The sequence below is a fragment of the Vidua macroura genome, chromosome 5 (assembly GCF_024509145.1).
Source record: "Vidua macroura isolate BioBank_ID:100142 chromosome 5, ASM2450914v1, whole genome shotgun sequence".
Taxonomy (NCBI): Eukaryota; Metazoa; Chordata; class Aves; order Passeriformes; family Viduidae; genus Vidua; species Vidua macroura.
In genome coordinates, this window is record NC_071575.1 from 9103008 (window position 1) to 9130094 (window position 27087).

At 40.9% G+C, this 27087-nt stretch overlaps 2 protein-coding genes across 10 annotated transcripts in view; one reads left to right on the forward strand and one right to left on the reverse strand.

Annotated features, from left to right (window-relative positions):
- The window catches only part of PPARA (peroxisome proliferator activated receptor alpha), a 40071-nt gene extending 31272 nt beyond the window's left edge, over positions 1-8799 (forward strand). For all 7 annotated transcript variants that reach the window (XM_053977453.1, XM_053977452.1, XM_053977449.1 and 4 more), the window contains 2 exons: positions 948-1395; positions 1572-8799. In XM_053977453.1, the coding sequence (XP_053833428.1) occupies positions 948-1395; positions 1572-1819 (696 nt within the window). In that variant the 3' untranslated portion in view covers positions 1820-8799. The remainder of the gene's footprint in view (positions 1-947; positions 1396-1571) is intronic.
- Positions 8800-10939: 2140 nt separating this feature from the next.
- On the reverse strand, positions 10940-26637 carry CDPF1 (cysteine rich DPF motif domain containing 1). Of its 3 annotated transcripts, none has more exons than XM_053978073.1 (4): positions 26224-26637; positions 19587-19710; positions 17311-17422; positions 10940-11877 (listed from the first exon to the last, which is right to left on the reverse strand). In XM_053978073.1, exons 1-4 carry the CDS (start codon positions 26240-26242, stop codon positions 11728-11730), a joined length of 405 nt encoding a protein of 134 aa, XP_053834048.1. In that variant the 5' UTR covers positions 26243-26637; the 3' UTR covers positions 10940-11727. The 3 variants fall into 3 exon arrangements, 2 of the variants coding, with proteins under 2 accessions (XP_053834048.1, XP_053834047.1); XM_053978072.1 differs by having other exon boundaries at positions 26191-26637; XR_008437203.1 differs by lacking the exons at positions 17311-17422; positions 26224-26637 and adding an exon at positions 12150-12263 and having other exon boundaries at positions 11796-11877; positions 19587-19668.
- Positions 26638-27087: the final 450 nt, after the last annotated feature.

Consider the following 27087-nt stretch of genomic DNA (forward strand, 5'->3'; position numbering starts at 1 on the left):
ACAGAACACTATGTGTTCCCCATGAGCTGAGCAAAGCAGCACAAAGAAGGTGCTTGGTGTGTATGGAAATAAGTTCCTGTTCAAGGACAGTTGCTGTGAGTTTGCTAGGCTGGGAAGCACTGGCGTTTATTGATTTTCTTTAGTGGATTGTACTTCATTTTGGTTGTTGCCCTGCAGATATGTATCAAAATATTTTTGAGTTCTCATTGTTTGTAAGAAAGTCTGCTGCTTTTGATAAAGATGTTTTAAGAGAGTGGCTCATCTGTTTGTAAAGCATGTACCTTTCAAAACAAATGGCATTATGGAAAAGACCAGATTTTGTGCTTGGCATTCTAGTGGATTCTCTGTTTAGAGATGACTCAGCACCAACTGCAGCTAGAAAGTTGGGACAGCTGTGACATTGTCTATGAGAATCTGATAATAAAACACAAGAGAAGTGCAAGGTTCACATTCTTATGCAAATATGCTGCCCTGTATTGAAATTACTGTCTGTGTTCCCCCTAGGGTACTTCAGGAAAGCATCATGATGTGCATCAAGTGTAGTTAGTTTAGGAATCAATAGGAGTGTAGGCAGAATAACCTGGACCTCTTGAGAAGATAATACAAGTCTTTTGTGAACCCTCTGAGACTGGCTCTGAGATGGATTTGTGCATCCCAAGCACAGGAGTGCTGGGGCTTCACTGTAACTATTCGATAAATCTAAAGATATGCCATACATCTTTACATTTGACTATTTGCATTGCTGTTTGCAGAGCAGACTTGTTAGGTATTGCAGTTTCTCATACACTGTTTGTCCTGATGAGAAGTATAAAAGAAGTCAGGGTTCATTGATAGTTGAGGACTGACTAGCATGGAAGTTAAAGTTCAGCAAAATTCTTATTTTTTAGGAAGAGAACAATTGATAACCATTATTTAGTGACTGAACTAGTGGGTTTTTTTCTCTGTAGCCATTTGTTATACATGATATGGATACCTTATGTATGGCAGAGAAGACCCTGGTGGCAAAACTGGTAGCCAATGGGATTCAGAACAAGGAAGCAGAAGTTCGAATCTTCCACTGCTGCCAGTGTACATCTGTGGAGACTGTCACAGAACTCACGGAATTTGCTAAATCCATCCCTGGCTTCTCCAGCCTGGACTTGAATGATCAGGTGACACTATTGAAGTACGGGGTGTACGAAGCCATATTTGCCATGTTGGCCTCTGTGATGAACAAGGACGGGATGCTGGTGGCTTATGGGAATGGATTTATAACCCGGGAGTTCCTGAAAAGCCTGAGAAAGCCATTCTGTGATATAATGGAGCCAAAATTTGATTTTGCAATGAAATTCAATGCACTGGATTTGGATGATAGCGATATATCCCTTTTTGTTGCTGCCATTATTTGCTGTGGAGGTAAGAATTACCCATTTGTTCTCTAAGGTAGTAAATTTTAATATTTCTCTCTCATGAATTAAAATTTTTAATGGAAAAGCTTCTATCCTCTGGAAGATTCAGTTCTACCACTAACTACACTTTGAGGAATCATTATAAAATTATGACATGTATTCTTTTGCTTGTTTTGAGAACAGATCGTCCTGGTCTTGTAAATGTAGGACACATTGAAAAAATGCAGGAGAGCATTGTGCATGTACTGAAACTTCACTTGCAAAACAACCATCCTGATGACACCTTCCTCTTCCCAAAACTTCTCCAAAAAATGGCTGACCTCCGACAGCTGGTCACAGAGCATGCTCAGCTTGTTCAGATAATCAAGAAGACTGAATCTGATGCACATTTACACCCTTTACTACAGGAAATCTACAGGGATATGTATTGAGGACTTTTAGTATTTTTTTCCACAATATTTAAAGACAGAGAAATACAGATGGGAGCAAAACTACTTGTACAGTAACGGGCTGTTCACTCAGCCCATAGCAGGAAAAATCTAAAATTGGGGAACTGGAGTGTTACACTTCTTTTGGTTTGGGATCTTCTGTCTTCTTTTGAAAAAGTGCTGCAGAAAAATACTGGTCAGAGTGCTCAGTGAAGTGTCTTACAATGGTTCTTTTATTTGGAAATTTGAAGATTGGTAAGGAATACATATTTGTATAATAAATCAGAATGTTAAGTAACAGAAATGAACAAAATTGTATTTCCTCTTGGCCTAGTCATTTTAGTATTAATATAACAAATTCAGCACCTTCCTTCCAGGTATCTGCACAATCAGAAAGACAATGCACTTTTGCCTAATGGTAACTACTGAGAACCAGCTAACACTTTTTCTTAAAGCATTCAGTCTAGGTGTAGCAAATGGCTGGAAAATACTGTCCATACACTTCTGAAAATTTGGAAAGATCTTTGATCCATTGCTGCTTTAATTCCATGAAATTATGTACAGCTTCATCTAGTGTTACGTTGGCATACTTAGGGTTAGCATGTTTAAAAGACAGTTCTCTTATGAAATTAAACAAAATCCAAAGAGTTATCTAAAACATAGCAGAGATGCTCCAACAGGTGTGTCTTGAAGAGTAAACATTATAAACTGATGGGACATTTTTGTTTCAAAAGTCTGTTAAGGAAATGTGAAAATATCACTGATGAAAAAGATATCGTATACCCTGTATTTTTGTAGAACTTGTAATAGCTCAGGATGCAGTTTTGACATAAAAACACTATTTTGAATTAGCAAGAGTTTTGGAGACTGAAAGATCTGATCCTGCCCTAGAAAAAAAAATAATTTTAACTTTCCAGCAATGATACTGCACTCTACTACAGTGACCAATAACTCCAAAGGAATGATTGGATAGAAAAGGCACCAGTTTCCTCTAAATGTCTTGGCAGTATAGTTGTTTGGACCTGTTTGCTTTTCTGATGAATACTGCTTCATTTTTTACCCACTTGGATATATTCCTTCTTTGGCTTCATGCACAGAAGTATTTGGTACTTGTTTGCACCAGATTTTGTCCTTGTGGATAAGGTGACAGTAATACCAAGAACAGTGTTTGTAGGTGTCAGACTGTGTCATAGAATGGAAGGCAGCACAGCTCAGAGTAAGTTTATCATGTTCCTAGGAGTAAACTGATTTTTACAACAGCACTTGCTGTACTCCTGCTGCAAAAGAAGCCACAATGAAATGGCTTCCTGACTTTGTTACTTTTCTCAGAGAGCTGCCCAGAAGTTCCAGCTGCATGCAAGACACTCTGCTGTTTCTCTTTTGTTTCTTTAATACGGTAACTTCACATCATTACCTCCTAATTTCACTTTCTGTTTCACAACAACGAGGTCTCAGGAGCAATCCCAGCATTTTACAGTTAAACTTTCAGTGGCGCAGGAGGACACTTTGTACTTGTATTATTGTGGCACATATGAAGATACCAGAATCTTCACTGCAAGGATTGAGTGATGAAGTGACAACATCACGCTGTCATTCCTATTTCAGTGGCAATGCTTGTTTCTATCCAGGCCCACAGGCACAGCTGGACACTGGAAAAATTACAGACTTAAAGGCAACTTGGGGTTTATCTGGGCAATGATTGTGGCAGAAGTTATAGATAACTATAGACATATTTAGTGTAAAATATTGAAGCACAGGCCTCAGATTTGGCGAGCATCTAGGGCAGGATAGAAACAGTAACTGCATGTGCACAAAACTTCCTCCCCTTCCCTGCTGCCAGCAGGAATAACAGTCAAACACTCAGAGAGGAATGTTGGTCTTGCCAGGAGCCCTCAGATGAGAAATGGGCTGCCTTTTGTGTCCCAGAGCAGCACACAGTGTGCCCTCAGAAATAGAGGATTTTAGGAATGCTGCTGCTTTATTCTTCCAGCCAACCCTGTTTCACTGAGGAGCTGTGGGGTTTAGGCCTTGGAAATAATTGATCTGCAATATTGCTGATGCAGGAAATTGTCAAAATATCAGCCATTCTGGGATGGTACTCTGAAACTGTAGGAGCCAACTGTTAGTTTATCCTCTAAAAAAACGGATAACTTGAATTTGTTTCCCCCCAAAGGTCAGATTTTTTGCAAAGGGCAAATTTCAAAATTGTATTCCATAGTCTAGGTGTACTGTAGGTTCTCAGGAAAAATCAGACACAGTTAGTGTGCATAACTATTTTCCCAGCTCTTGTTCTCAAAAGTGGCTAAAACACTTTAGTAACACTTAAAAACATGGAAAATTAATAATAAATACTTATATTCTCAGCAAAGCTATAAAGAATTGCAAATAGAGCAACTCAGTGAAAGACATAATATTTAGCTGTTTTAGCAGCTGCTTGTAACAAGCTCCTGTTATTAGCATGAGAAAAGTGAATAATTTTTTTGTTATTTGAAAACTAGTGAGAAATTTTTGACTACTTCCTTGGACATTAAAGCTTTGATTTCTATTTTAAATTAAATTGCAGACCCTTAATGAAAAAAAAAAAAAAAAGAAAAAGAAAAAAAGAGAACACGTCTCTGAATTATAGAAATTTGAACAAGATGTCAACACAGCTGAAAATTCTGGATGGATTCCACTGCCCAACTGCTGTCCCGTGCACATTCCCACAGTCACTTCAAAGAGTGGCACAGGGCAGACAATTCCCTTCCCAAGAATTAATGGGCAAAAGAATTTCTCATTTCTACATTACGCTTTTAAGGAATTACATTTGCTCCTTCAGGAGATGACTACAGCAGGTTTTGGCCAAGGAGATTTTAAAGTTGCTCAATGTCCTTTTTTTTTTTCTTTTTTAATTTGGAATCCAAACTAGTCTCAGATCTATTTCTGATTGATTACTTCAGCATCTCCCCTATGTGCAGATAAACTAATAATTTAAAATACCCCATCTATGGAGGGAAGCAGAGTGATCAGACTTTAGGATTAAAATGGTATTAAAGATTTACTGGCTCATCAGGTACAGTTTGGATCTGATTCCTGCCAACATAACTCATTTTAATGTCGTAGCATGGAAGAACTCTGGCTAGCAATCAGACCCCACAAACAGCTTAAGGCAAGAGACAGCAGATGGGTGGAGAAATATCCTGGGAAACAATGGTATGACTTACTTAAGTTTTTAGCAAACCTACAAATTACTCATTTTTGAGCACTGTTTAGGGGGGAAATATTTATTTATTTATTTATTCTGATGCCCTAGGTACTTTTTGTCAAAGGGGAAGGGGGGAAGAAAAGGTTTTGTGCCAAGTATTAGGGAAATTTTCGTTCTTAAATATTTCCTTTAAGGCTGCTGTTTAAAAAAAGTTAGTTACTTTGTACCTTTCAAAATTTCTGATCCCATTTTTGCTTTAAATACAAACTGACACCTGATAGGAAAGTTTCCACTTACAGAAACGACATATTCCTTTGCATTTAAAGAAACCATATTTTGCTATTTAACTGCCATTTCCATGTGCCTTTGTGCTTTGGTTCCAGCAGCTGCTGCAGAGCTGAAGTGCTGCCAGAGAGCAGAGTTTTGCATTATTCCTGCCCTGTGCAGATCTCGGAAATACCAGCAGTTGCACTAAGCCTGTTCTCATGAGAGAGCTGGCACAAGGCTGCACATCAAAGAGCTTATAATAAGCATCTAAACATTTGTTTGTTTATTCAGACTGCTGAAACCTGGGGAGATTTATTCATCACGAGAGCTGGGTCACATACGATTGAGTTTGAATTTCCTCATTTCTGACAGAAAGCCTGGACAAACTTGGGCCCCATCTGAGGCAGAGCAGCTGGGGGATATCCTGCTGTGGCTGCAGAGGAATAGTTTCAGTCTCTTCTAAAAAGCTCCCTGTGACTGAACTGAAAATCTGCAACTGCATTTGACAAATGCAGTTGCAGCTGTCATGGTAGTGTTAAAGCATAAGGTCTGCAAATAATGGTCCTTCTCAGAAACCCCTCGTCCTTTAGGAAGTGTTGGAATGTAAGGTGGAGCGTGGTATCTGGGCTTGCTTATGTCTCAAGTGCTTTCCTGATAATCAGTTGCATATAATTTTTGTATTTAGGTTTAATCAGCTTTATTATCCTTCTTTTACTGGAGATTTAAATTATATGTGGGTTTGATCTATGATTATTGATATTATGTGTTGTGGGATTTTTTAATTTAATACCATTTCTTCATGTTTCAGTTTATAAAATACAAGAATATAAAGGTATAAACTTTTGCTAAATTAATTACAGAGGTGTTTAAAGAAAAATGTGTAAATTATTTAATTTAAATATTTGTTACATATTTTACCTTGTGAACCCTTTGTACAGTGAAGAAGTATTTTCTTTCATGGGCTAAGGATGAATGGGCTGATGTCAAAGACAACTTGCTATTTATTCCTGTCTGCTCTTTATTGCTGTATCATTTGTAAAGAACTATCACAAATTCTTCAAAGTTATCAGTGTTTGGTGTTGACAATTATAACAAAACTTTAAAATATATTTTCACATAGAACACAGACTTCCTTTTATTTAATTTTAATAAAAGCAAGTCTAGTTGAGGAATAGCTGCAATCCCAAAATCGAGTTTTTAACTCCAGTTCACCAATAGGAAAAATAGTGTGTAGAACTGAGTTCATCTTTGTTTTGCAGCATGGTAGCTCATTTTCCTTTGAAAAGAGCTAAAAAAAAGCTGCATTTGGTTCGTACACCAGTGCTGGTGTTTTCTGCAGAACTGACTTGTGGCTCACTGGGAATAATAACATGTACTCAGGATTATTCCCTGCCATCTGCCCTGAGGGCGACCTGCTGCTTTTATAGATGTATTTCAAATATGATTTGGCAGCGCAAAACAAAATGTTGAAATGGCATTATTGGCTTCCCTACAGGACGGATTTTAAATAGAATTCAGAGTCTGCTCATAGGGATTCTGAGTCTGGCGCATGCAGGTGACAGTCTGTGCCTACAGCATCCTTCTATGGAAATCCAATATAGGGAAAAAGGTACCTTTCAAAGGTATCTACCTTTTATTTTGCTGTGTGAATCACCAAACACAGTAGGTATCATGAGCAAAATCTATTACAAATGTTCTAGCTATCGTTTGTACTTACTGCTTTTTATTTGTAACATATAACACCTTATTTCCTCAAATTGCTGCGACTTGACATTTTCACTTCATCAGTGTCACCACACAGGTATGTTGTCTCCAAAGGTGTTTGTGTCACGTTTGCAAAAGCTCTGCTGGACTTCCCTGTGCTAACCTGCAGCCACTTCCTTTACACTTCATATGACACAGACCCACTGTGTAACTGAACCCACCCTAAGGAAGGCTGTTTCTTCCTTTCTTTTTTTTCTATTGTGTTCACAGGTTTCTAAAATCTTTTTTTGCTTCTGAAGCTGGGGTGTGTTAATTCTTGAGCTCCTTTATTGCATCAATCTTGTCAGATTCCATTGCTGTGGGTGTTTCGAAACAGAATTCCTGTTGCAAGGACCTCAATTTCAAATGAGCTGCCTCTGCCAGGGGATAGGCAGCATGCACAAGAGTGATCTGATTACAGGCTGGACTGCAGGATCAAGCATGAGGTACTTGAAGTAGTTTCACTACTTGAAGTAGTAGTAATATTTTGGTGTATTTTCTCACGTTGGGTATGCAGGTAATCCCTGTTGTGGTAAAGACTCCAGCCTTATGCTCAATGCCAGGAGTTTCATGGCATTCTTTCTGCTTGAAAGAAAAAAGACTGGCAGGATGGGGAAGTGCTGAGCCACTGAAATCCCGGTGGTACACCAGTCCTGTGTTGTACTCTGGGTGTGTAGGAGTGCAGTGTCACCAGGCAGCCTGTGTGGGACGTGCTGCAGAGCTGGGAGCAGGTCACCACCCTGCAGCAGTCACTCCTGCAGGTGACTCACTTGCAAACAGCCACCCCTGCTCATCCCCGCCCATGCAGGGGCTCACATGGCTCAGCCCCACACACTCAGCAGCTCTCTCCATGGAATCACACTGCCTTGGCCCTTTGGCAGAGGAGAAACGTGCTTGGTTTAGTTACTTCATCAGTAGTAATGAACCTAACCAACGTTTCAGTGCTATCGATGTGCTCCAGAACCCCCTCTGAGTGGTTTGACAAAGTCTGGTTTAGCAGCTTCTTGGGGAACCTGCCTTCTGAGCAGCTCCTGCTGTTCCACAGCTCTTACAAACAGTTGCTCAGAATTTTCTCTAGGAATGCAGCACCACAGCTTAAGTGCCCAGGATGCTGAAGCCCTCCCTCACGTCTTAAATGGTCTGTTATCTGGTAGGACACAAAAAAAGCAGTGTTGTTAACGTTGCCAAACCCTAATCAATAGAGCTAACAAGTGTTTCATTAAATCAAGATATCAAAGAGAAAACAAAATAGCTTATTGTTTCCAGTCAGCTGTTTTGGGTACATTTTACTTCAGTAAATACAGAAGGTAGAATGAGCACATTTCTTGCAAGTAGTCAAACCTAATTCTCATGGAATGCTTGTTTCCCAGTAAAAACCACTAATTCAAGCCAAGTTCCCGAGTTTCTTTCTGTTAGACCAATGCAAATGGCACTTCCAAGGATGAATGGATGCCCTGGTCTCGCAGGGATTTTTAGGAACGACAATGTATCTTGCACTTTTGAATGTTAAAGTCACATCTAGCTACACACAATGATGCATTCTCAAACGTTACCAGCCTACTGATCTAGGATGAAAAAACTTGAACTAAACTTTTTTTTTCTTTTTTTACATTCTGATTTTTTCCACCTTCTTTAAAAACAAGAGGTTGAATTCAGAGTGTTTGTATAGAGACTGGTAGGAACCTATGTGCTTTAATCCTTTCAGACTGAATGTAAACCAACTTAATTTGAAACACGGTTTTGCCTTAATGGTTTTAAAAAAATAAAATATTTTAAAAAGTGAATTTAATGACATGTGCTCATCTTTTATCTCCAGGAAAGGAACTCACTGCAGTGTGACATTCAAAAGGCAGCCTATTTGAAGCATCTTAAAGTATTGATGCTTCCCTGTGTACTGTTAGATGCCTTTTGATGCAGGAGCAGGTGTGTCACATACCCAGAGACATTGCATATACATTTATTTATATATATTACCTAAGTTTGATGCTGACCCACCATCCAGCTGTGATCTTTCATATTCTGGTGGGTTGTATGGCTGGTTTGAGACATCCACGGAGTTCAACAAGTGCACTTCTGTGTGAAATGCAGCACTGACTAATTCAATGAACACATCTTCAATTAAATCAGTCAGGGAAGTATGTCACAGGTAGCTGTTTTCCTTCCAGAATCTGGGGATGTTTTAAGCTGGTAAGAGAGTGCTGAAGTGAAAATTACAGCAGAGGAAAAAGACTCAGGTTTCTTCATCAGCTGTGCTCAGGAGCATGGAAGACCTGATGCTGAGCAGCAGAAAGTACTTGAAGACCCCAATGAAAACAACCTGTAAAGGCTGTGCATCCACGAAGAGCAGGAAAGGTTGGGCATGCTATCGTTCAGGATCTGAAATCACATATATACCAAAATATAATGATACTGGGACCATAATGCTCATGTTCAGTGGGAATACAAGAATGTGGAATAACTAAGTTCTAACAGCTGGGCACAGATAATAATCCATTGTCATTCCAGGAAATACCAAGTGGCACATAGGGCAATCTCATTTCCCTAGAGCATAGACCAGAGATGCCAGAATGCATCTGCTGTGGTACCTGCTGGTTTTTCTGCACCTATCAGGTCTTCACAGCCAGGTAACTGTGAAGCAGAGGCATCCCTGACTTGGTTTTTCCTGCTGTACAATACATAACTGAGCTGTACTGAGCCAAATGAAATATTATGTAGTTTTGGTCTGAGGTTCTGCTCCCTTTTGAGTCTTTCCCCTCTTCAGTTCAACATAACGAGTTCTTAAAGGCATGGAAATTTCTGCGGGCTTTAAATGACTCCTCAGTCACATTGTAAAGGCAAAGATAATGGTTATGTATAAATGAGATAACTGCTTTTGTCTTAAAAGGGCACAGAGGGAGCTGAGCAGGAGGGAAAACAGGTCAGAGATGACATCCCAATCTCACTGACATCGGAACTGCACTAGGCAGGCTTTTAAACCCTGCTTTTAAGAGTACAATCTGTCGTGAACAATGGGAAATCCGGGAAAAAATATATTTCAAGGTATGTTTGCTGGTGTGAACATATCCTATGATCTCACATAACATGTTGCTTTGGCAGCTTGATTATCAGACTACAGTTCTAAGGTGGGAAAATGCTCTCTTCAGTTGTGGGTTTAGCACAGGACATGCCTCTAGTGTTTATATGGAACAGATACAGACACACCACAGCTTTTAAACAGTGTTCCTAGCATGAAACTGAAATACAATACCACACATCTTACATAAGTTTAGTATCACTTTCCCTGAAAGTGTAGTCTTTTGTAACTGCAAAAAGGAATCTGAAATGTTGCCTCCTAGCATGGATTTTTTTTCCACATTTAGAGACATAGATATATTTTATTTATTAAAGCACTTAGGGCTTGAAAAGGTTACTAATAGGTCCATTATTGCTCCTCCAGTCACTGCAAGAAATTTCAGTCCTGAACAGAGGGCACCAATATAGTAAGTTCAGAAAAAATAAAGATTTTAGGATACTTCAATGTCCTAAACAACTCATTGAAATAATGTTGATTTCTTTTAACAAACACAGGTTCATTCTACTAAAATTATTGATTTTTGATGTTGTCATATTACAAATTATATGGATGGAAGTGTTGGAAAAAAGAGATGCTCACCAAAGCACTAACAGGTTCTGAAGCAATGACCAGCAGTAACTTGAGTAAAAAAAGATTGTTTTATGATTAAGGAGCATTCTAGACGTATCCTTAAGGCATGTGGTTTTACATAAAAGCCACCTAAATCTTAAGACAGTCAAAACAGATAACTGAAGAAGCTAATTTTTGAGCTAAACAAAGTGCTGTTTCTATAGAACTTTTTATCTTTTTTTACCTGAAACTGTGCTTCTGACATCCCTATTACAGCTGCAGCTTATTTGACTGGTTCAGGAAAGAAATGAGTGTATTAATGGAACTTTTCTATTTCCAGATTAAGTGCTCTGAAAGTGAAAAAGAAGTCATCTTTATTGTAAAGCATAAGCCAAATGTATTCAGGGTCCTCTCTAGTTGCTGTGCTGACATGGACTGGAAGGTTAAGTGAAAAGTGACTGCAAATGCAAGGGACTTGTAAATATTTTTATTGATTGCAGAAACATCAACCTTCAAAGTCTCAAGTCTCAGTGCTGTGATAGCATTAAGATTACCATACTGAGAAATTTAGGCATTATATTTATGACATTTTCTCACAGCACTTTTATTTTAGACTTAAAAATAAAGCTTTAAATTCACTGCCTTATGTAATCTTGCAGGACAGCACTGCCAGATTAACAATTGGTGTACACTGACCTTCTAGGGTATATGCTGAATTAAGCCAGATCAATCTGTTTCGGAATTTCATAACACTGTAGGGAGTGTCAGGAACAACACAAAGCACTAAAATAGCAAATGTGGAAATCTGGACACAGTTCCTATGCTCTGTGCTGTTTGGTTTGTTAATGCAAGCATTTCACATGGTGACAGCAGGCTGGTCTGCCTTCCCTTCTGGCTCCTCAGCACCTCAGAGCCGCTCCCTGGCGCGGCCGGCGCTGCACGGGGATGTCTGAACCCAAGCCAAGGGCAAGGAAATGTGCTGCTCTCTCCGGTAGTAGTGAGCTGATGAAGGTCACTTCTTTAAAAGGAGCAACGTGATAGTCTCCAAGCAGAGAGAGGAGAAACCCCAGCCAAAGAACTGTCGCTCTTGGACCTTCAAGATTTATGCTTTGTATCCGTTTTTTTACAGGATTTCTGCTGGGGCTTCCTTTTATCCATGTCTTCTTGTATTTCGAAAGGAAAGGCCTTTAGGTTTTCCTTCAAGCAGGGGAGGCAGAAACTTTTGGAGTAGAACAGACAACAGTCCTGTAAAGGAAATAACATTAATAGCAGGATACACAAATGGAAATGCTTACGTTCCAGTCTCATTAAACTACATTTATATTTAGAATTATTCTAAAATGAATTATTCTTCCTCCAGGCTGAAATATTCCAGCAATTTAACTTTTTCTTAGTCAATAATTCTAACATCTGGTTAGAGCCAACTGGGTGAAAAATAAAACCCCCAAATCAACTGTCCCACTGCTCCTATTAAAGTGACCTTCACATGTTCCCTGCTACAGGGAATAGCAACACACCTCCTTCAGCTGCCTTCTCCTTCCAGCACCATGCATGGGTTTCCTGGCCTGCTCACTGAATTCCAAATAGGATTTCATGGGTAAGCTGCAGCTGGTGCTGCTGATGAATTATACCTGGAGAGCGAATAAAGGTGTTAGAGATTCCATGGGTTTTACTGAAACAGTAAAGTTTTCCTCTAAGTCTTGCTTGATGAAGATTTCTACCACCTGGGAGGATCTTCCAAATCCCTGCAATGGTGTGTGAGACTTGGAGGCTCAGCACACTCTTCCTCACCAATCTCCACAAAAATGGCCTAAAGGCCAACACAAGTACCAAGTACTGGAGGCTCTCACAACAGACCATCTTTTCCATAACTCCCAAAAAAGCTATTCTTACTTCCATTAATCCATGCACTCGTATTGTCCTAGGAGACTACTAAAAAGTATCACTATTGTATCAATATCACAGAGTTTTAACCGGAGTAGTTAAATGAACTCCATTCATCTGAGACAACTCAAATGAGATTTCATCCCTTACCCTCAATAAATGTACTCACTGGTTTAAACCTAGAACCACACCTGGTACTAAAGCTTGAGCTAATGGCTCTCTTCTGAACTCTTCATGGCAAAGTATAAAAGCCATTGTGCACAAAGAAGGTATTTTTGCTATCCCCATTCTCTTCACAGCTCATACAGACACAATATTTTTTTTCCCCAGGAGCTGTAACCAGATGTTAGTAATTGAATAGAAAGAAGCAAAACTGAAGGAACATTTTAATGTATTTGCAATATAGAGTTTGAACAACTGGAAGAGAAACTAATTAATGTATTATTCCTTTGCTCTGCGGCGACACTTGACGTCCCTGGTTCTCTTGATGTGCTGATCACCAAATTCCAAACAGGATTTCATGGGTAAGCTGGAATTGGTGTTGCTGATGGATTATTCTTGGGGATTTAAGAATGAATAAAGACATCAGTTTAGACAGAACTGGACAAATGGATTCCCTGGGTCTTACCTAAATAGTAAAGTTTTCCCCTTGCCATGGTCATTTGCAGTTGGCCTTTCTCTGGGAGCTAGGCTTGGCTATTCCTGTGTTCCTCTCCTTGTTTTTGTTTCTTATGTCACTATCTGGGCTTTAGCAGCAGATTCAGATGATAATTATATCAAAATCACAATCAGCCTGCTTCCATGTGATTTGGAAGCTTAGGGAACAACTTGTCTTCATCTATTGTCCTTTTCTGCATTGACTGCCAGGCTCCTTCATATTCAGGAATGAGTGTGAGGCCTTAGTCTCTGAAAAGCCCTGAAAGTGGATTTCAGTTGCACAACCTCCAGAAACTATTGTTTTTTGTCTCTTGGTATCCTTAATACGTTAAGCTGCCAGTTTAAAAGGGGAGATTAGAGTTTAAGTTGGCCTGGCTATTGTTGCTTGCATTGCCAAAAGGCACACAGCCCCCCAGCTCCAAGGCTCAGTGCTCCCAAAGGTGGCCACTGGGCCATGGCAAAGGAAGGGAGAGGCTGTTCCCACAGGTGGGATCCCCAATGTCGAGATACAGATCCTCACAGGTAAAACAGGTGCTCAACTTGCATTCTTTTGACTGAAATGAGTTGCCAGCTAGTGCAGATTTTGGCCAACAGGAACTGGGGAAATGATGACTATGAACCACTGCACCACTGCACCCACAGTCCTGCTCTCTCAGTCCTGGGATTTTCAGCCTAACTCTTCTTTCAATGCCCTATGAATTAAACTTACCATGTAGAGTCAAGCCCTTCTTTTAAACCCTTATTCTGATACAGTTCTGTGTTTAATCAGATGATTCTTTAATGTGTTTTCTCCTTTCCATGACCAAGGCAGGAGAGGGCCATTTCAATTCCAAATTTAATAGTCCAATTCAGGCAAAACAGCTGCCAGAGCATGCTGCCATAGTTTATTTCTGTTTTGACATGAATCCTATCTGAAAGTTTTATAGATCTATATATATAGGGATGGTATCTTTACCACAATACGTAAAGGAAAGGCTCTGCCCATCCCTGTCCAGGACTGACCCCACATGACTGGAAGTTGAGTGGGAAGCAGCTGTAGCATTACATTTATCACTTAATACCTACAATCATGTCTGAGGTCAGTGCTCAGTCACCTTCTGCTGAGGTGAGTAATAAGGGATGAAACTTGTTCCCTTTCCTCCTTTCTTCTCCAAAAGCCACCTTTTTTCCATGTCTTTAGAAAGTGTTGCAATAAAACAGAAGTAATTGTTTTAAATTATTAATATGGTCAGATTATATGATTTCCTCTCCCCTTTTTCTGAAAGGGTAATGGGAAGAAGGGCATCAACTTGTCCAAAGACTTTTAAAAGCATTTCTCTTACCTTCCTTTTTGTGTGGTTTGGACATGTTTTAAGACATTACAGATAATAATTGGAATTATTCCCAGTTGGATCAGAACTAATGACACTTACCAAGGCACTCTGATAAAAGACTTGAGCAGGGTGATACAGGCTTCAAAATCATTGAAGTAAATTAACTGAGTGAAACTTCAGAGGATATTTGAAGATATTTAAGTTTATGAACACTATACAGAACAGCTGCTAAGTCATGACTTTTATTGGCACAGCAACTGTAAGGAAATACACTTCAGCTAGCATGGGTTGTCTCATGAAAACCCTAAAATCTGATCTGTCTCTCAAGTCCCCTTAGGTACAAAAGCTAGCTAAAATCCCTTTGCCAAATCCAAGGTCAGAAAAGTCTTAATTCTGCCACATGTTAGCCTAATACTGTTCTGAATTACCACAATTTAAAAAGCAACCTGTCACTAAAACCTTTCTAATTGGCCCAGCTTCTTCGCAAAGAGGCCCAAGAAAGTATGGTTTTCTTCAGCTTCAATTCCTATGTTTTAACATTTAACTCAGCTCAGGAGTGAATTGATGTACTTGGGTCAAGCACAAGCAGGAACCACAGCCAATACAGAGATATTATTCTACCTTTGTCTCTCTCTATTGCCTTGGATGAGTTTTTACTTCTCTGGATTTTTAATTTTCCCTACATGAAGAGGAATAGTATGTGTTTACTTACTTTGTGGTGTGGGTGTTAAAGCACTAATTATCATTTCTGCAGATCTCTTTCAATGTTACCTAAGCAGTATTGCTAAATTCATTTTGAAACCATAGTCATATGTGTGATTCACTATCTGCCCTGGCCAGTTCAGTAAGAAACTTATTCTCAATTATTTACAATCAATGTTTTACTTTGAGTGATACCATCAGAGGAATCTTGAAAACTCAGATAACAAGCAGTAAAATGACTGACAAATTTCTACAACAGGCAAAATAAGCAGGACTTTCAAAAAGATTAGAAGCTTCCATTAGCTCACTGCAAGTATCTTCTATTCATTGCCAAGGCCTAGGTTAACTGAAACAAACACATCTTTTCAAATAAAAAAGCCCCACCTTCATTCAGAAAAGCAGAGTGTGTACAAAGACCCTGACAGGCTGAAATGCTCTATTTCTGACAGCTCAAACTGCCACACTTGGAAATATCTGCTGAATCCTTCCTAAATTCAAGACACTTGATTTGGGAATGAAAATAGTTAAATGTGCTCACGTTTGTCCCAAATGTGTCTGTGTTGCCAATCCTCTGCTGTTAAAAAGAAAGGATAAACCTGGCGTGTCAGGGCAGGAATCAAGCCCCTAAGCCCAAACTCTCTGAGTAGCTGCTTTTGGCTCCTCACTGGGCTCTGTGTGGGAGGGAGTCAGCCCCTGCCACAGCAAGGACACCAGGGAAGATCCTCCTCATGTCAGCTTTGCCTCCACACAAGTGCCCTGAGCAATCTGGCTCTGGAAACTTGAGCCCAGCCACCACAGCCACAACCAGAGAGTGCTGGCACTTCACCTAGCCAGAGTCTACTTGTAGCTTCAGAATAGAAAAAAAACACCGAAACATCTGAGCTGCAATCACTTTTGGTGACTTTCAGTCATTTAAATGTCAGAAGAGACTTCAGAGATAGGATGCTGAGAAATACTCCAGTGCAGGTAACTGGGTGTGCAAGCTCCCATGCCAGCTGCACATTGTGTCACGGATGGTAGGAAACAACTGGAGCCCCCAGCAACAAGCCAGGAATGGACACAGATCCTTTCCCCAACAAAGGGCACAGGGCCCTGCATCACAGTCTGGGAGAGGACTGGTCCTCCTGAGGCTCTGAAGGAGCCAGTGAACAGCAGGAAGACCCCAAACCCAAAATTCCCCATGGGAACAGGTGGACAGACTGTAGGGGTATAAAAGCCCAGGGTTCCTTTGTTCAAGGCCCCTCCCAGAGGAAGCAGCCTGAGCTGTTCCTGCTGCTGTACAATTCAATTATTAAACCTTTTTTCCTGAAATTGGATCCCTGACAAACCTGGGTAAGAAGTTTCTTTAACAAGGAAATAAACCCAATTAGGAAAAAGGTGTTACTGCATGCTCCTCTTAGCCCATCCTTGGTGCTGATTGCCACAAGTCAGAATAGCAACTAAACTGAGCCAAGTGTGCCAGTATCCTTCTGGCTGTGTCTGCACAACTCCCAAAATCTGAGACTCACAGCAAACAAAGGGGCCAGTTCTGCACTGAGAAGAAGGAATTAAGACAAGTAATTCTACACCACCTTTCTGGACTGCACTCAGATTTCACCGTTTAAGGTTGCCTTCCAGCTGCTGCTTAAATTCATTCTTCCTCAGAGAATAAGCATGGCATGGTACAACTCTCTTCCCTGCTCACTTTAAATATTAACTTTTGCAAATAGGATGATAGCCCTGTGCTGTGAATGCAAACCTGACAATCCATGGACATTTATATTCCCTTTATGGAAAAAAAAAAACTATCTACTATTGTGTGTGATCTACATTGCCCTTGCATTTCCTGGTGCTAAGAAAGTAGAAAAGAGCACTCCTTGTGCTTGAGAGGCTGGACTGTGCTTATCTGTAAGTAGAACACTCACAGTTGCTGATCATTTTAATTTAATACTGAGAGCTTCATCTGGTGGAATCCACAAGAACATACAATTGTGTACAATTAACATATATGTAGTGGTAGGAGAAGGGGGTTTGCCTTAAAAATGGACTGTTTGGGATTTTGCTGCTTGATCTTTCTCTGGCAGGTCACCAGGACTGGAACAGAAATAAATTATTGAAGCAGCTTGTTTTGCTTGTTACTTACTGTACCAACACACACTGCTCTGCTACACAAACTGCAATGAGACCTAATGATGAGGAACTTGTCCTTGTCAGGGGTGAAAGAATCCTTCATGACATAAGCTTCTTCCAAAAGCCTGCAAAAGAATAATTGCAGGCTTTTAAATGTATACTTCACAGTAGGGGATGTTTAAGAGGGGGAAATTGTGGAGGCTGAAAAGTTATCAGCCCTTTTTACTTGATTTGCTCATCTTGCTGTTGTACATGAGGCAATGCAGCAGCTCTGCAGCTCCTTTTCTCTTCAAAACCTTCAACTCTGCAACTGCCTTAAGTCCTATATTGTACTTTCTATCTCTCTTCCAAAAGTAGAGCAACTGGTGAGTCTCTCGGTGTCATCTTACTAAGTTTTTCTCAGTGCTCTACCTTAACTATCTTCCATTTTTTATAACAGGCATCCTTAGCATAGCCAACTTCAGTACCTTGTCAAGTCACCATTTCAACTGCACAGCTTTTAATCAGAAGTTCTCTTCCAAAGCTGTATGCATGTGAGTATGAAACACAAAGGTTTTACTGCTCTTGGTTATGTTGCTGCTGTAAAGCTGAGGTCCCCAGCTCCTGAAAGCAGGAGCTACCTGCAGAGAGCCTTGCAGTTACCTCCAGTGTGCTTACTTTATGTCACAGACTGTACTGCTTGCTCCAGGGTGTTGAGGGAGTGCATTTATTAATAATTTGGCAATCTGCTTGGGAAAAACTAAAGCTTTATTTTTTCTGGGAGCTCCAGGCAAAATAAGACAGAAGCCAGTTGAGTGTCTGTCTGCATAGGGCACGCAGCAAGGGCACCTGGCTAACTCCCAGGCTTAAGTAAAACTTGGATTATGGGAATAATATGGATAAAAGGTATTCTGTCAACTCATACTGCCTTCTCCTTGCCTCCACACACACAAAAGTGTGTGCAGGAGTGTGTCCAGTACTGTGTTCCTCTCTCCTTTTTCTGTCCACTCAAATAGAAAATGATTTGGCCAGAGCCTTCCACTATTAGGAAAGATCAGGCATCTTATCATGGCAGATCACCCTCTCAACAAGTCCCTGGGATACAAAGACAGGATTGTGTTTGCAAAGCTCCCCTTGCAGGATTCCCAGCCCTCATCAGTGCAGAGCCATTTGACAAGGCCCCATATCCAGCACATTTCCTGCAACACTGCATTTGGGACTTGTGAGCAAGTCAAGAAAGATGGGGTGTGAAGCTGTTTCTTAAAAGCATCTATAGAAGTGTGATGCTTCAGCATTATTCTTTTGCTTTTGGCACCTGAGCAATCCAAATAAAGCTGGGGTGTTAAGTCTGAGATTGGATAACCTAAATTAAGATTCACATTCAGACTCTTCAGGAATGGACCTGATCAAAGGTGAGCCCTTGCTCTGCTGAGTGGAAGAGGGAAATCCAGTAGCACTGTGGGGTTTGGAATGATAAAAAGACAGCTGCCCAAGGACAACAGCCCCAGCAGGTGGTGATTAACAGCTGTTCCAATTCTTTAAGAAACTGAGCAGTCTTATTGGGGTGAAATGCTGAGTACACGCCTGACTTCCAGCTCCAGAGAGTTCCTGAACATGTCTGCCTGATGATTTTGTTGACCATGATGGCCTCCACCAAGCTACTCTTGCATTTAAAGCAAAGTGCTTTATTTTATGGTGAGTTTAATGTCTGCAGACAAAGCTGTAACTGCATAATTCCTGGCCAAACTATCCCTACTTAGCAGAGAGAGAAAAGGCTTTAGTCCCTGAAAATATAAATACATAGTGAGCATCCACACACCCTGATATCACACGGTCTGACAAAGGATTGTCCAATCCACACAAAAAAGCACTGCTTTCAAAATTCCACATCATGCCAGATGTGTCTTAAGAAGTGCTTTTGCCATATATATTTCATTCATGCTGTGTGTAAATATTGCTCAGCTGAGGGAGGCTACAGTGAGGGAAGGGCTATTCCCAGAAATACCAGGCTGGCAGTCAGCAGTATTCTAGCAAGAAAATATTGGTACAGTAGAGTTGTCAGTGGGGCTAGGAAATAAGTTAAATACAGATTTTTGCATTATATTGAAGCAAGGCACAAAAATTGTTGTTTTTCCTACCAGCACTGACAATTTTTAACATTCCTTCCCCTTGGAAAAAAAGAGATCACTTTAGGTACCGAGCCTCATGTTGAGGGTCAGTAGAGCACATTATTGGGCTCATGCAGTGCACACTACAAGGATTCTAATGCTCATAGCAGAAATGAAGTCTGTGATCTCAGAGGGCACTTACACAATTGAGTGTGAGTTTGGTGATGTCTGCCCATAATATGTGTACAGGGCTGATAACTCACACAGCTCACATTTGAACTCTCCTGGTGTCTGAACTTCTTTGGGAGCATCCCTTTTTAAGCTACCTGCAAGAAATACACACAAAAATATCTTTTAGCTTCAGAATGCAATGCTGGGAACATATCTGCAAGAAGTTTAAAGTGACCTGAGACATCTGGCTTTGCAAATTAAAACCCAAAGGAAAACTGACAATTGCAGACCTTGATCAGCAAATATTTTCTCCCAAATCAAGTTCATTTCCCATGTCCCAGTTAAATTTTCAAATTCCTTAGACAGACCTATAAACTGCAGACTGGGACCCTAACTATAAAGTTCACCTATTAATTTGGAACATCCATGAAATAACTCAGGTGACAAAACACACGGCTGCGATTTCAAAAACCCTCTGCTCAGCTGAGGTGTATACTCCCTAAGTGCTTCCCAGGACAATGCTCCCTATCTGCTGCTATGCAGAATTCCAACCCAGTTCTGCAATGCTCATCTCCTCCCTCAAACTGGAGCCATGAAAGAGTTTGGGACCTCACTCAGGAGGCAGGTACCAGGAAGGTAAGTGTTGCAAAGAAAAGACTGTGTCTTTTTCTTTGCTTCTGGTTCACCTTGGAATAGAGTTTTGGAAGCTTACCCCTGTCTCCCTGTTCCCATCTGTCTTTCTATGGAAATGAGGCCAATGGAATCACCCTATACCTTGATAAAGTGTTGGCCATTCCAGCCACATGGGACAAAGGAGCAGACACCTTTAAAAAAGTTTAGGTACTATAACTTTTGTGAAAATAGGCAGCAGGGGAAGACTCTGCTTTATCTTCCTGGAGAATACCCATATATTTCTATAAATAGGAAAACCTTCACATAGGAAAGTTATTGTCCATCCTTCTGACAGACTTCAGGCCTCACTACAAAGGTATGACCATCAGTCCCAAGATACAACACATAGGAAGTCATGTTGCATCAGCTTTGGTGCTAACAGATTACTTGTTTAAAATCCTGGCTTATTCTTCACCAATACCACTAATATTAGTTGAGAGTCACACTCTCAGCTTTTTCCAAAAGTATGGTGTGGCAAGTAGGCTTTTAAGATTGATTTTAGTCTGTATCTACAATCCTATCAAGCACAGCTAACCATGTGCATGCTCAAAAATTGTACCATTCCATGAAAGAAACGTGGTTGCTTGTTTGCAAACTGGGTATCTTCACTCACCTGCACCATTTTCTTGCACAGACAATTCACCTTGCAATTATCAAAACTACAGTTTTTAGCTAAAAACCCTCATGCTTTTCATGGTACAGTGTTCTGCTGCAAACCAGCCAGCTTTTGGAAGAGAAGCAGGGCTAGTGTCAGGCTGTGAAGAGGTGAGCACCAGGAATCTGGGTTTGGGTGATATCTCAGCAGGTAGGTTGTGTGTGCTCCCAGCTGAGCACATCCACAGCCTGCCAAAGGACAGCAGGGCATTCCCACTCTTCCAGTTCTGCAGCCAGACCCTTTCCCTGCAGAGCTGATTCAGTTCACTAAGGCCACATCCCTAATTATGCTTCAGCTCAGGGGTTTTCTTTGGGAACAAATTGCCAGACTGCCCCTCCTTACCACACAGGTTTGCACCACAGAGCAGTCTCACAGCACATAAACCAGAGGGTTTCAGAAAAAATAATCCAAAAGTTGTGCTCCAGAAGCACCTAACACACTCTGCTGAATGCCCAGCTGGTGGCCATGCAGCCCACAGAGGTGATCTAAAACATCCCAAAACACAGAGAATGAGCAGCTGGTATCCAACACCCAACACCTTGGTCCATGGTTTCTGTCTTACTAAATCACACTAGTTACTAATGCAGTAACAACAAAAAAAAAAAACTTCTTCCAATAGTTTTTCCTTTTTGCTTTTAATGAACTAAATTGACTTGCAGAGGAATCCAACAGCTGCTAACACTAGCACAAGGTAAGAGGCAGAACTGCAGCACCAGCAGAAAGGCAGGGCTGAGATGAGGGACCTGCACATCCCTCTTTTGGTGACAGTAAGCTGCTATTTCTGCTTGCCTGACAGACTGAAACTGAATCCTCAGAGACATCTGCTGACAAGGTGAACTAGGGGCAAGGTGAAGCAGAGCTGGGACTACTTGTCATTTAATGTTCCAGAAGAACAGGGAGATCCTCACAGGTTACAGAGGCGTCATGACAGACATCCAATTCAGAAAGTCCTAGCCTGCTAAACCCTGAAACCTAATTTTGGAAATAATCTCCCTTACCTCATCACTCCTTTACCACCACCCTCTCCACTGCCATTCCTGGCATTCCAGTAGCACAGAGTTCTTCAGATGTAACAAAAATGGAGCTGGACACTGGGTTTATAAATAAATTCACCTTGAGAACACCTTAGGAAGCTATTTTTTCACAAATTATATGACCCTTGGATATGATGTGTTTTCTCTGCCTCACAGGGATGACTGACAACATTTAATTAACTCAAGTATTTTCAGATTTGTCAGGTAGTTATACAGCAGCTACATGCTACCTGTGTCTCCCTGTATACTGTAATTTGGATTCTTCACACTATGCACTAACTCAGCTAAGAAGTCTACTTTTTGAACCCTGCATTTTAAGATTGCCAGCCAGGTCCCCCTGACATAACTAACTTTACCTTTTCTGCAGGTACCCAGCAGCAATACCAATACACACACTTGACGGAATGAGATTCAGATCAACACTTGTATGCAATTTTTTGTAATCAGTCTTCCTTAAAAAGGAGAAATCATTGACCCCAAAGGAGTATGGAAAGTCACTTGAATCAAATTGAGAAGACTATAATGCTGACTTTTTCTTTAAAATAGTGCAAAACACCAAGGACCACAACAACAAAAAAGAAGTATTTATGGCAGTGAGGGTCATAGACTCTGGAATGAATATGTCCTGATCCCAAGTTAAAATAACAGCCCTGGGTTCAGAGCTGAAGTACGTTAGATACAGAAACACCTGCTCTCTCACAGACCATCGGCATGTAGAACATTGAATTTGTTCAATGCCTGCCACTGGGAAGGAATGATATCTATGTACAAACACATTTTTGGCTATGCCAGTTGAAAAGCATATGATCCTGCCTGCAAGGCACAGATGAATTTATGATGCTTTCCATCTTACTCCCAGCTTACAAGTCACTGGTAAGCAGCTGTACCAAGTTTTATTTCACTGGAAACATCATTTGTCCTGAGAGCTTGTCTACACATCAGCACTTGGGAAAGTTAAGGTTCCTAACTAAAGGTGTGAGGTCAATGAATGCACAGATTTCAGAGTGAATGCTCCCATTCAGAAGTAAGGTTTGCTATACAACAAAGTAAAGCCATTTCCTTCTGAAGAAAAATACTTAATGTCAAGTTTATGCATGTGCTTCACACCTTTAGTCTAAATTGCCAAGCAGACAAGTCCTGAGATGCACTTTCTCACAAATAGTTGCTTCCAAAAAGTTAATTTGCTTTGAATAACCATGGCTTTATGCCATAAATTCAGCTGAGGCAGGTTTATCACATTGGCTAGCTCATTGGTCTGGCACTACACGCCATCTCAGCAGGATGTGACAGTGTGCCAGGTGTTTGTCTGCCCTCCAGACACGTGAAGCAGAGTGAGAACTCATTTCTCTCTAGCAAACCAGCAGCAGGATAAAAGACCTCTTGAGGAGAATGTCTAGGGCACTAATCCCTTCTTAATAATGACAGACAAATTTGTGGCCACGAGCAACCCAAATCATCACCAAGTGCTACCACTATTTTTTTTTTTTTTTTTTTACCTTGGAATGTTCTGAAGCAGCACCATTTCCCAGTAACACATCACAAGTCTGTCTGGCTGACACATGCTGAATAGGTCTTTGACAACAGCTTCTCTAGAACAGAATTCTGCCCAAGCATTTTCCACTCTGACTGGAAGCCACAAGGTATTTTAACACATCTTTACTTGACACACATGCCCAGCTCTTCTGGAAAGAACACAGTTATCCACATGCTTGGGTAACCACTGAACTAACACGCTCCACAGAAGCCTGCTAGGTCAAGCCTAGAGTGCTGCAGGACGTGTGTGAGGTTGGCTCACATATCCTGGCAAAAGGTGAAGCACACAGATTTCAGTGCCATAGTAAGGAAATAACTGCAGTAAAAGAAAGACATGGGTTAGGTAGTGCTGAAAGAGTGTTTCTCCGTGCTGTCTGCAACTGATACCTGATATAGACATGGGGAAATGGCTCTCAGTCCAGTTCTCTAGGGACTCCTAAAGACTTCAGGGCAATTCTGATCGGAACACTCTGCTAAGAGGCCTGGAAGGCATGCCAGAAATCATAAATCACCCTTAAATTGTCAGGGTCAGTGGCAAAGTAGTAGCACAGATAAGTAATCTGATTTTCATTGCTTCAAACCTCCTTAGCACAAGTATTTACAATGCATAGGTTAAGCCCCTCTTAATACTCCACAGGAGACTCCTGTATTTCTGAGTCACTGATAAACTAGAGAAACCATACAAGAAACAAAGTACCTATAAACAGATGCAGACTTTGATTTGAAAGGCTGTCAGATAAAACCAACATTGACACACCCTTAATCCACTCCTACAAAACCCTTGTTTCTTTTACCTGCCAGAATTTTCCTGCAGTATTTACTGTTGATGACAATAATCTATTAAAATACTCACAGCTCGATTTTCTACAGGTAGGAGTGCTCTCTAATAGAAGGGCAGTTCATACCCTGGCATGTGCCAGTGTTTGGTGTGGCAGATATTTAAACACACTTCAGCACCAGCAATGCACTTGCCTTCTTCAGAAAAGCAATCTGCTGCCTAATTGATCAGGCAGTAGATAAAACAGCAGAACCTTTGGACTTGCTAGTTAATCCCCAGGTGAACAACTTTCTTCCTCCTGTTCCTGAAGGCATGTTTAGGTCACCTGTGGCTGCCTCCCTGCTCTTCCTTTGAGGTGACTTGCCTTGGGTTCAGCATGAATTAGCCCAGGACTGTAATTTCACAAGGTGTGAACAATCCTTACTCACCCTCCCAAAGGTCACTTGATTGAATTAAACCTTGATTTGTTGCAGCACCCTTTTCCCCCAGGAGGCTGTGTTGGCATTGCTATGCTTTCTCTGCTTGGAAGGAACAGAGATCCCTGCAGGCTTGCTTCTGGCCATGGGTCATAGAGCAGGGCCCAAGCCCTACTCCTGAACAACAGCTTCCATGGATTCTCCATGGCAGCAGCAGGATAAACAGTCTAGGCGGTCACAGATGTGAAAGCCAGTGTGTTTTCTGAACAGTTGTATGGAAAGAGGAGTAACACAGGCAAATCAAACCCCTTCCTTAGGTAAAAAGGCTTTCCGAACACATGAGGAATCTCAAAAAGTCATCTATACGTAAGATCCATGATTTAACAAAGCTGAGAAACCAACACTCAACAAAAACTAAGCCCAAGTGCCCCTTACTCAGAGATGCCTGCTCTAAATTAGGCAGCTCTAAATTAGGCAGCATTTAGTAAGAATCTTAAATTAGGTGGGAATATAAAGGTTCACATGGAAAGGCCGCACAAGGCATCATCTACCTGTAACACAAGAGATCCAATCACTGAAGTGCTGCTGAAGTGATCATCAATTCTGGATCACAGAACCGTTATTCTTTGCCAAAATGGAAAAACCAGACCTGAGGTCAGATTTCATTAAATCTCCTTCTGGTTCAACCACAATAAAAACATCAACCTACAGCAATAGTAACCCTCTGTTCTGAATTCATTTTTTCTCCCTTCCAAACTGCAGGTCCCTATTAGAAATTTGTTACATTAACAGCCATCGTGGGGAAGAGCAAGTTGCTCTATTAATATATAAGTGATGACCATTACTTTTTTAGTTGTCCTTAAAAAAAGTTAAGTGTGGGGCCACACATGTACCACTGAAAGTATCAGCTTGGTTAAGCACAACCTAAACTTAGTGCAATACTTTCCAACAGAGTCTAAAAATAGGGACACCAAGATTTTGTGGAAATACAGGAGGAGAGGCTAACACAGTATTTCAGGGAATAAGACACTGCCATTTGACATAATCCTGAAAGGAAGAAATACAGCTCCAGTGATTAATCTCCATACAGAAAGCAAAGTTGGGACTGTAAGGAAAGACTCAGCCCCATGACAGGGGGTTGCATGTGACAATGTCCATGCTGTGGAGCTGGTGCCCACTTTCTCCTGTGACCAGGAAGATGTTCAACATTAACATACTTGGGAAAGGTAATTTTTTCCAATAAAGCATGACTGCAGCTCTCAGTTTGTTAGTACTGAGCTCAAGTTGGGGACTGCAGAATGAAGCCAAAAAAACCCCAAAAACAAAAACAGAACAAAACAAAACCAAAAAAAAAAAAAAAAAAAAAAAAAAAAACCAAAACAAACAAACAAACAAAAAACAACCAAAAAAAAAAAACCCAAAAAACTATCCAGAAGGAAAAGCAAACAAAACTACCAGAGGGGTGAGGTGTGAAGAGTGCCTCACCTCTCTGGTATTGCCAGCTTCCAGAAAGCCTGGGAATAAAGACAGGCATGTCCCTGCTATACCTAAAACTTCTGCATGTACATGGCCCAGCACACCTTCTGCAGCCATGCTCATTTGCTCTGGGACATACTCCTCGAGGTTTGTTATCCCATCTGGTGTGAACAGGAAGCACAGAAAAGCAGCAGAGAGATCCTCTGGCAGTACATCTGATGGAGCAAAGCCCACGGTCACCCAATGCTTAAAAAGTTCTTTTCTGGAGCACTTGCTGGGAATTGTCACAAAAATTTGCAAATTTCCTTGTTCCTTCTCTTCACACCAAGGTTACTTCATTGGTTACAGTTTACAGTGGAGATTAAAGTCTTTTAGTCAGGGGTTAGCAGCTTCCAAACCTCCTGACATAGACCTATGTCAAATTCCTGTCTTCTAGCCAAGCAGCAATATGGAACAAGGTGAATTCAGGCAGGCACAAGACTTCCTGAATTTTTAGCCGTGTTTTCAGGTTACTCTGTTCACCCCTGTCAGAAAGACTTGGCTTCCCAACTAGTACTTGGATTACTTTGCCTAAAAAATATGCAGGTACTGAGGATGCACTTCTTTCAATACCTGATGCATCAAACAGGTATCAAGGCACATATACAAGAACCACTTCCATAATTCTCCGTAGGACACAGAGAAATATGTGCTCTTAGACAGCAGAAGACCTATTTATCACTGAGTGCCAGGCCATTCCTTTTGTGCATGCTCTGTCCTCTGCACAGTCTGTTCTCCAGAGGGTCTATACTTATGCTCTTTCCTTCCAGAAGTTCTTTTGGATAAATTTACTTCTCTGCTCATCACAGGTAAAACAGAAGAAAACTGGCTTTTTCTCATATGACAAATGTAATCATGGCTGGAGATGTGCAGATTCTAGAATTCACCATAACAAGACTGGACTGCTCCTCCTGGGTCACATGCTAGGA

Coding starts and splice junctions, on each gene's coding strand:
- CDPF1 (XM_053978072.1), bottom strand. CDS start 26,242: ATGAGCATGGCTGCAGAAGGTGTGCTGGGCCATGTACATGCAGAAGTT. Junction 17,423..19,586: donor CCAAACTCACACTCAATTGT/GTAAGTGCCCTC, acceptor ATTCTTTTGCAG/GCTTTTGGAAGAAGCTTATG. Junction 11,878..17,310: donor GAGCAGTGTGTGTTGGTACA/GTAAGTAACAAG, acceptor TTTCCTTTACAG/GACTGTTGTCTGTTCTACTC.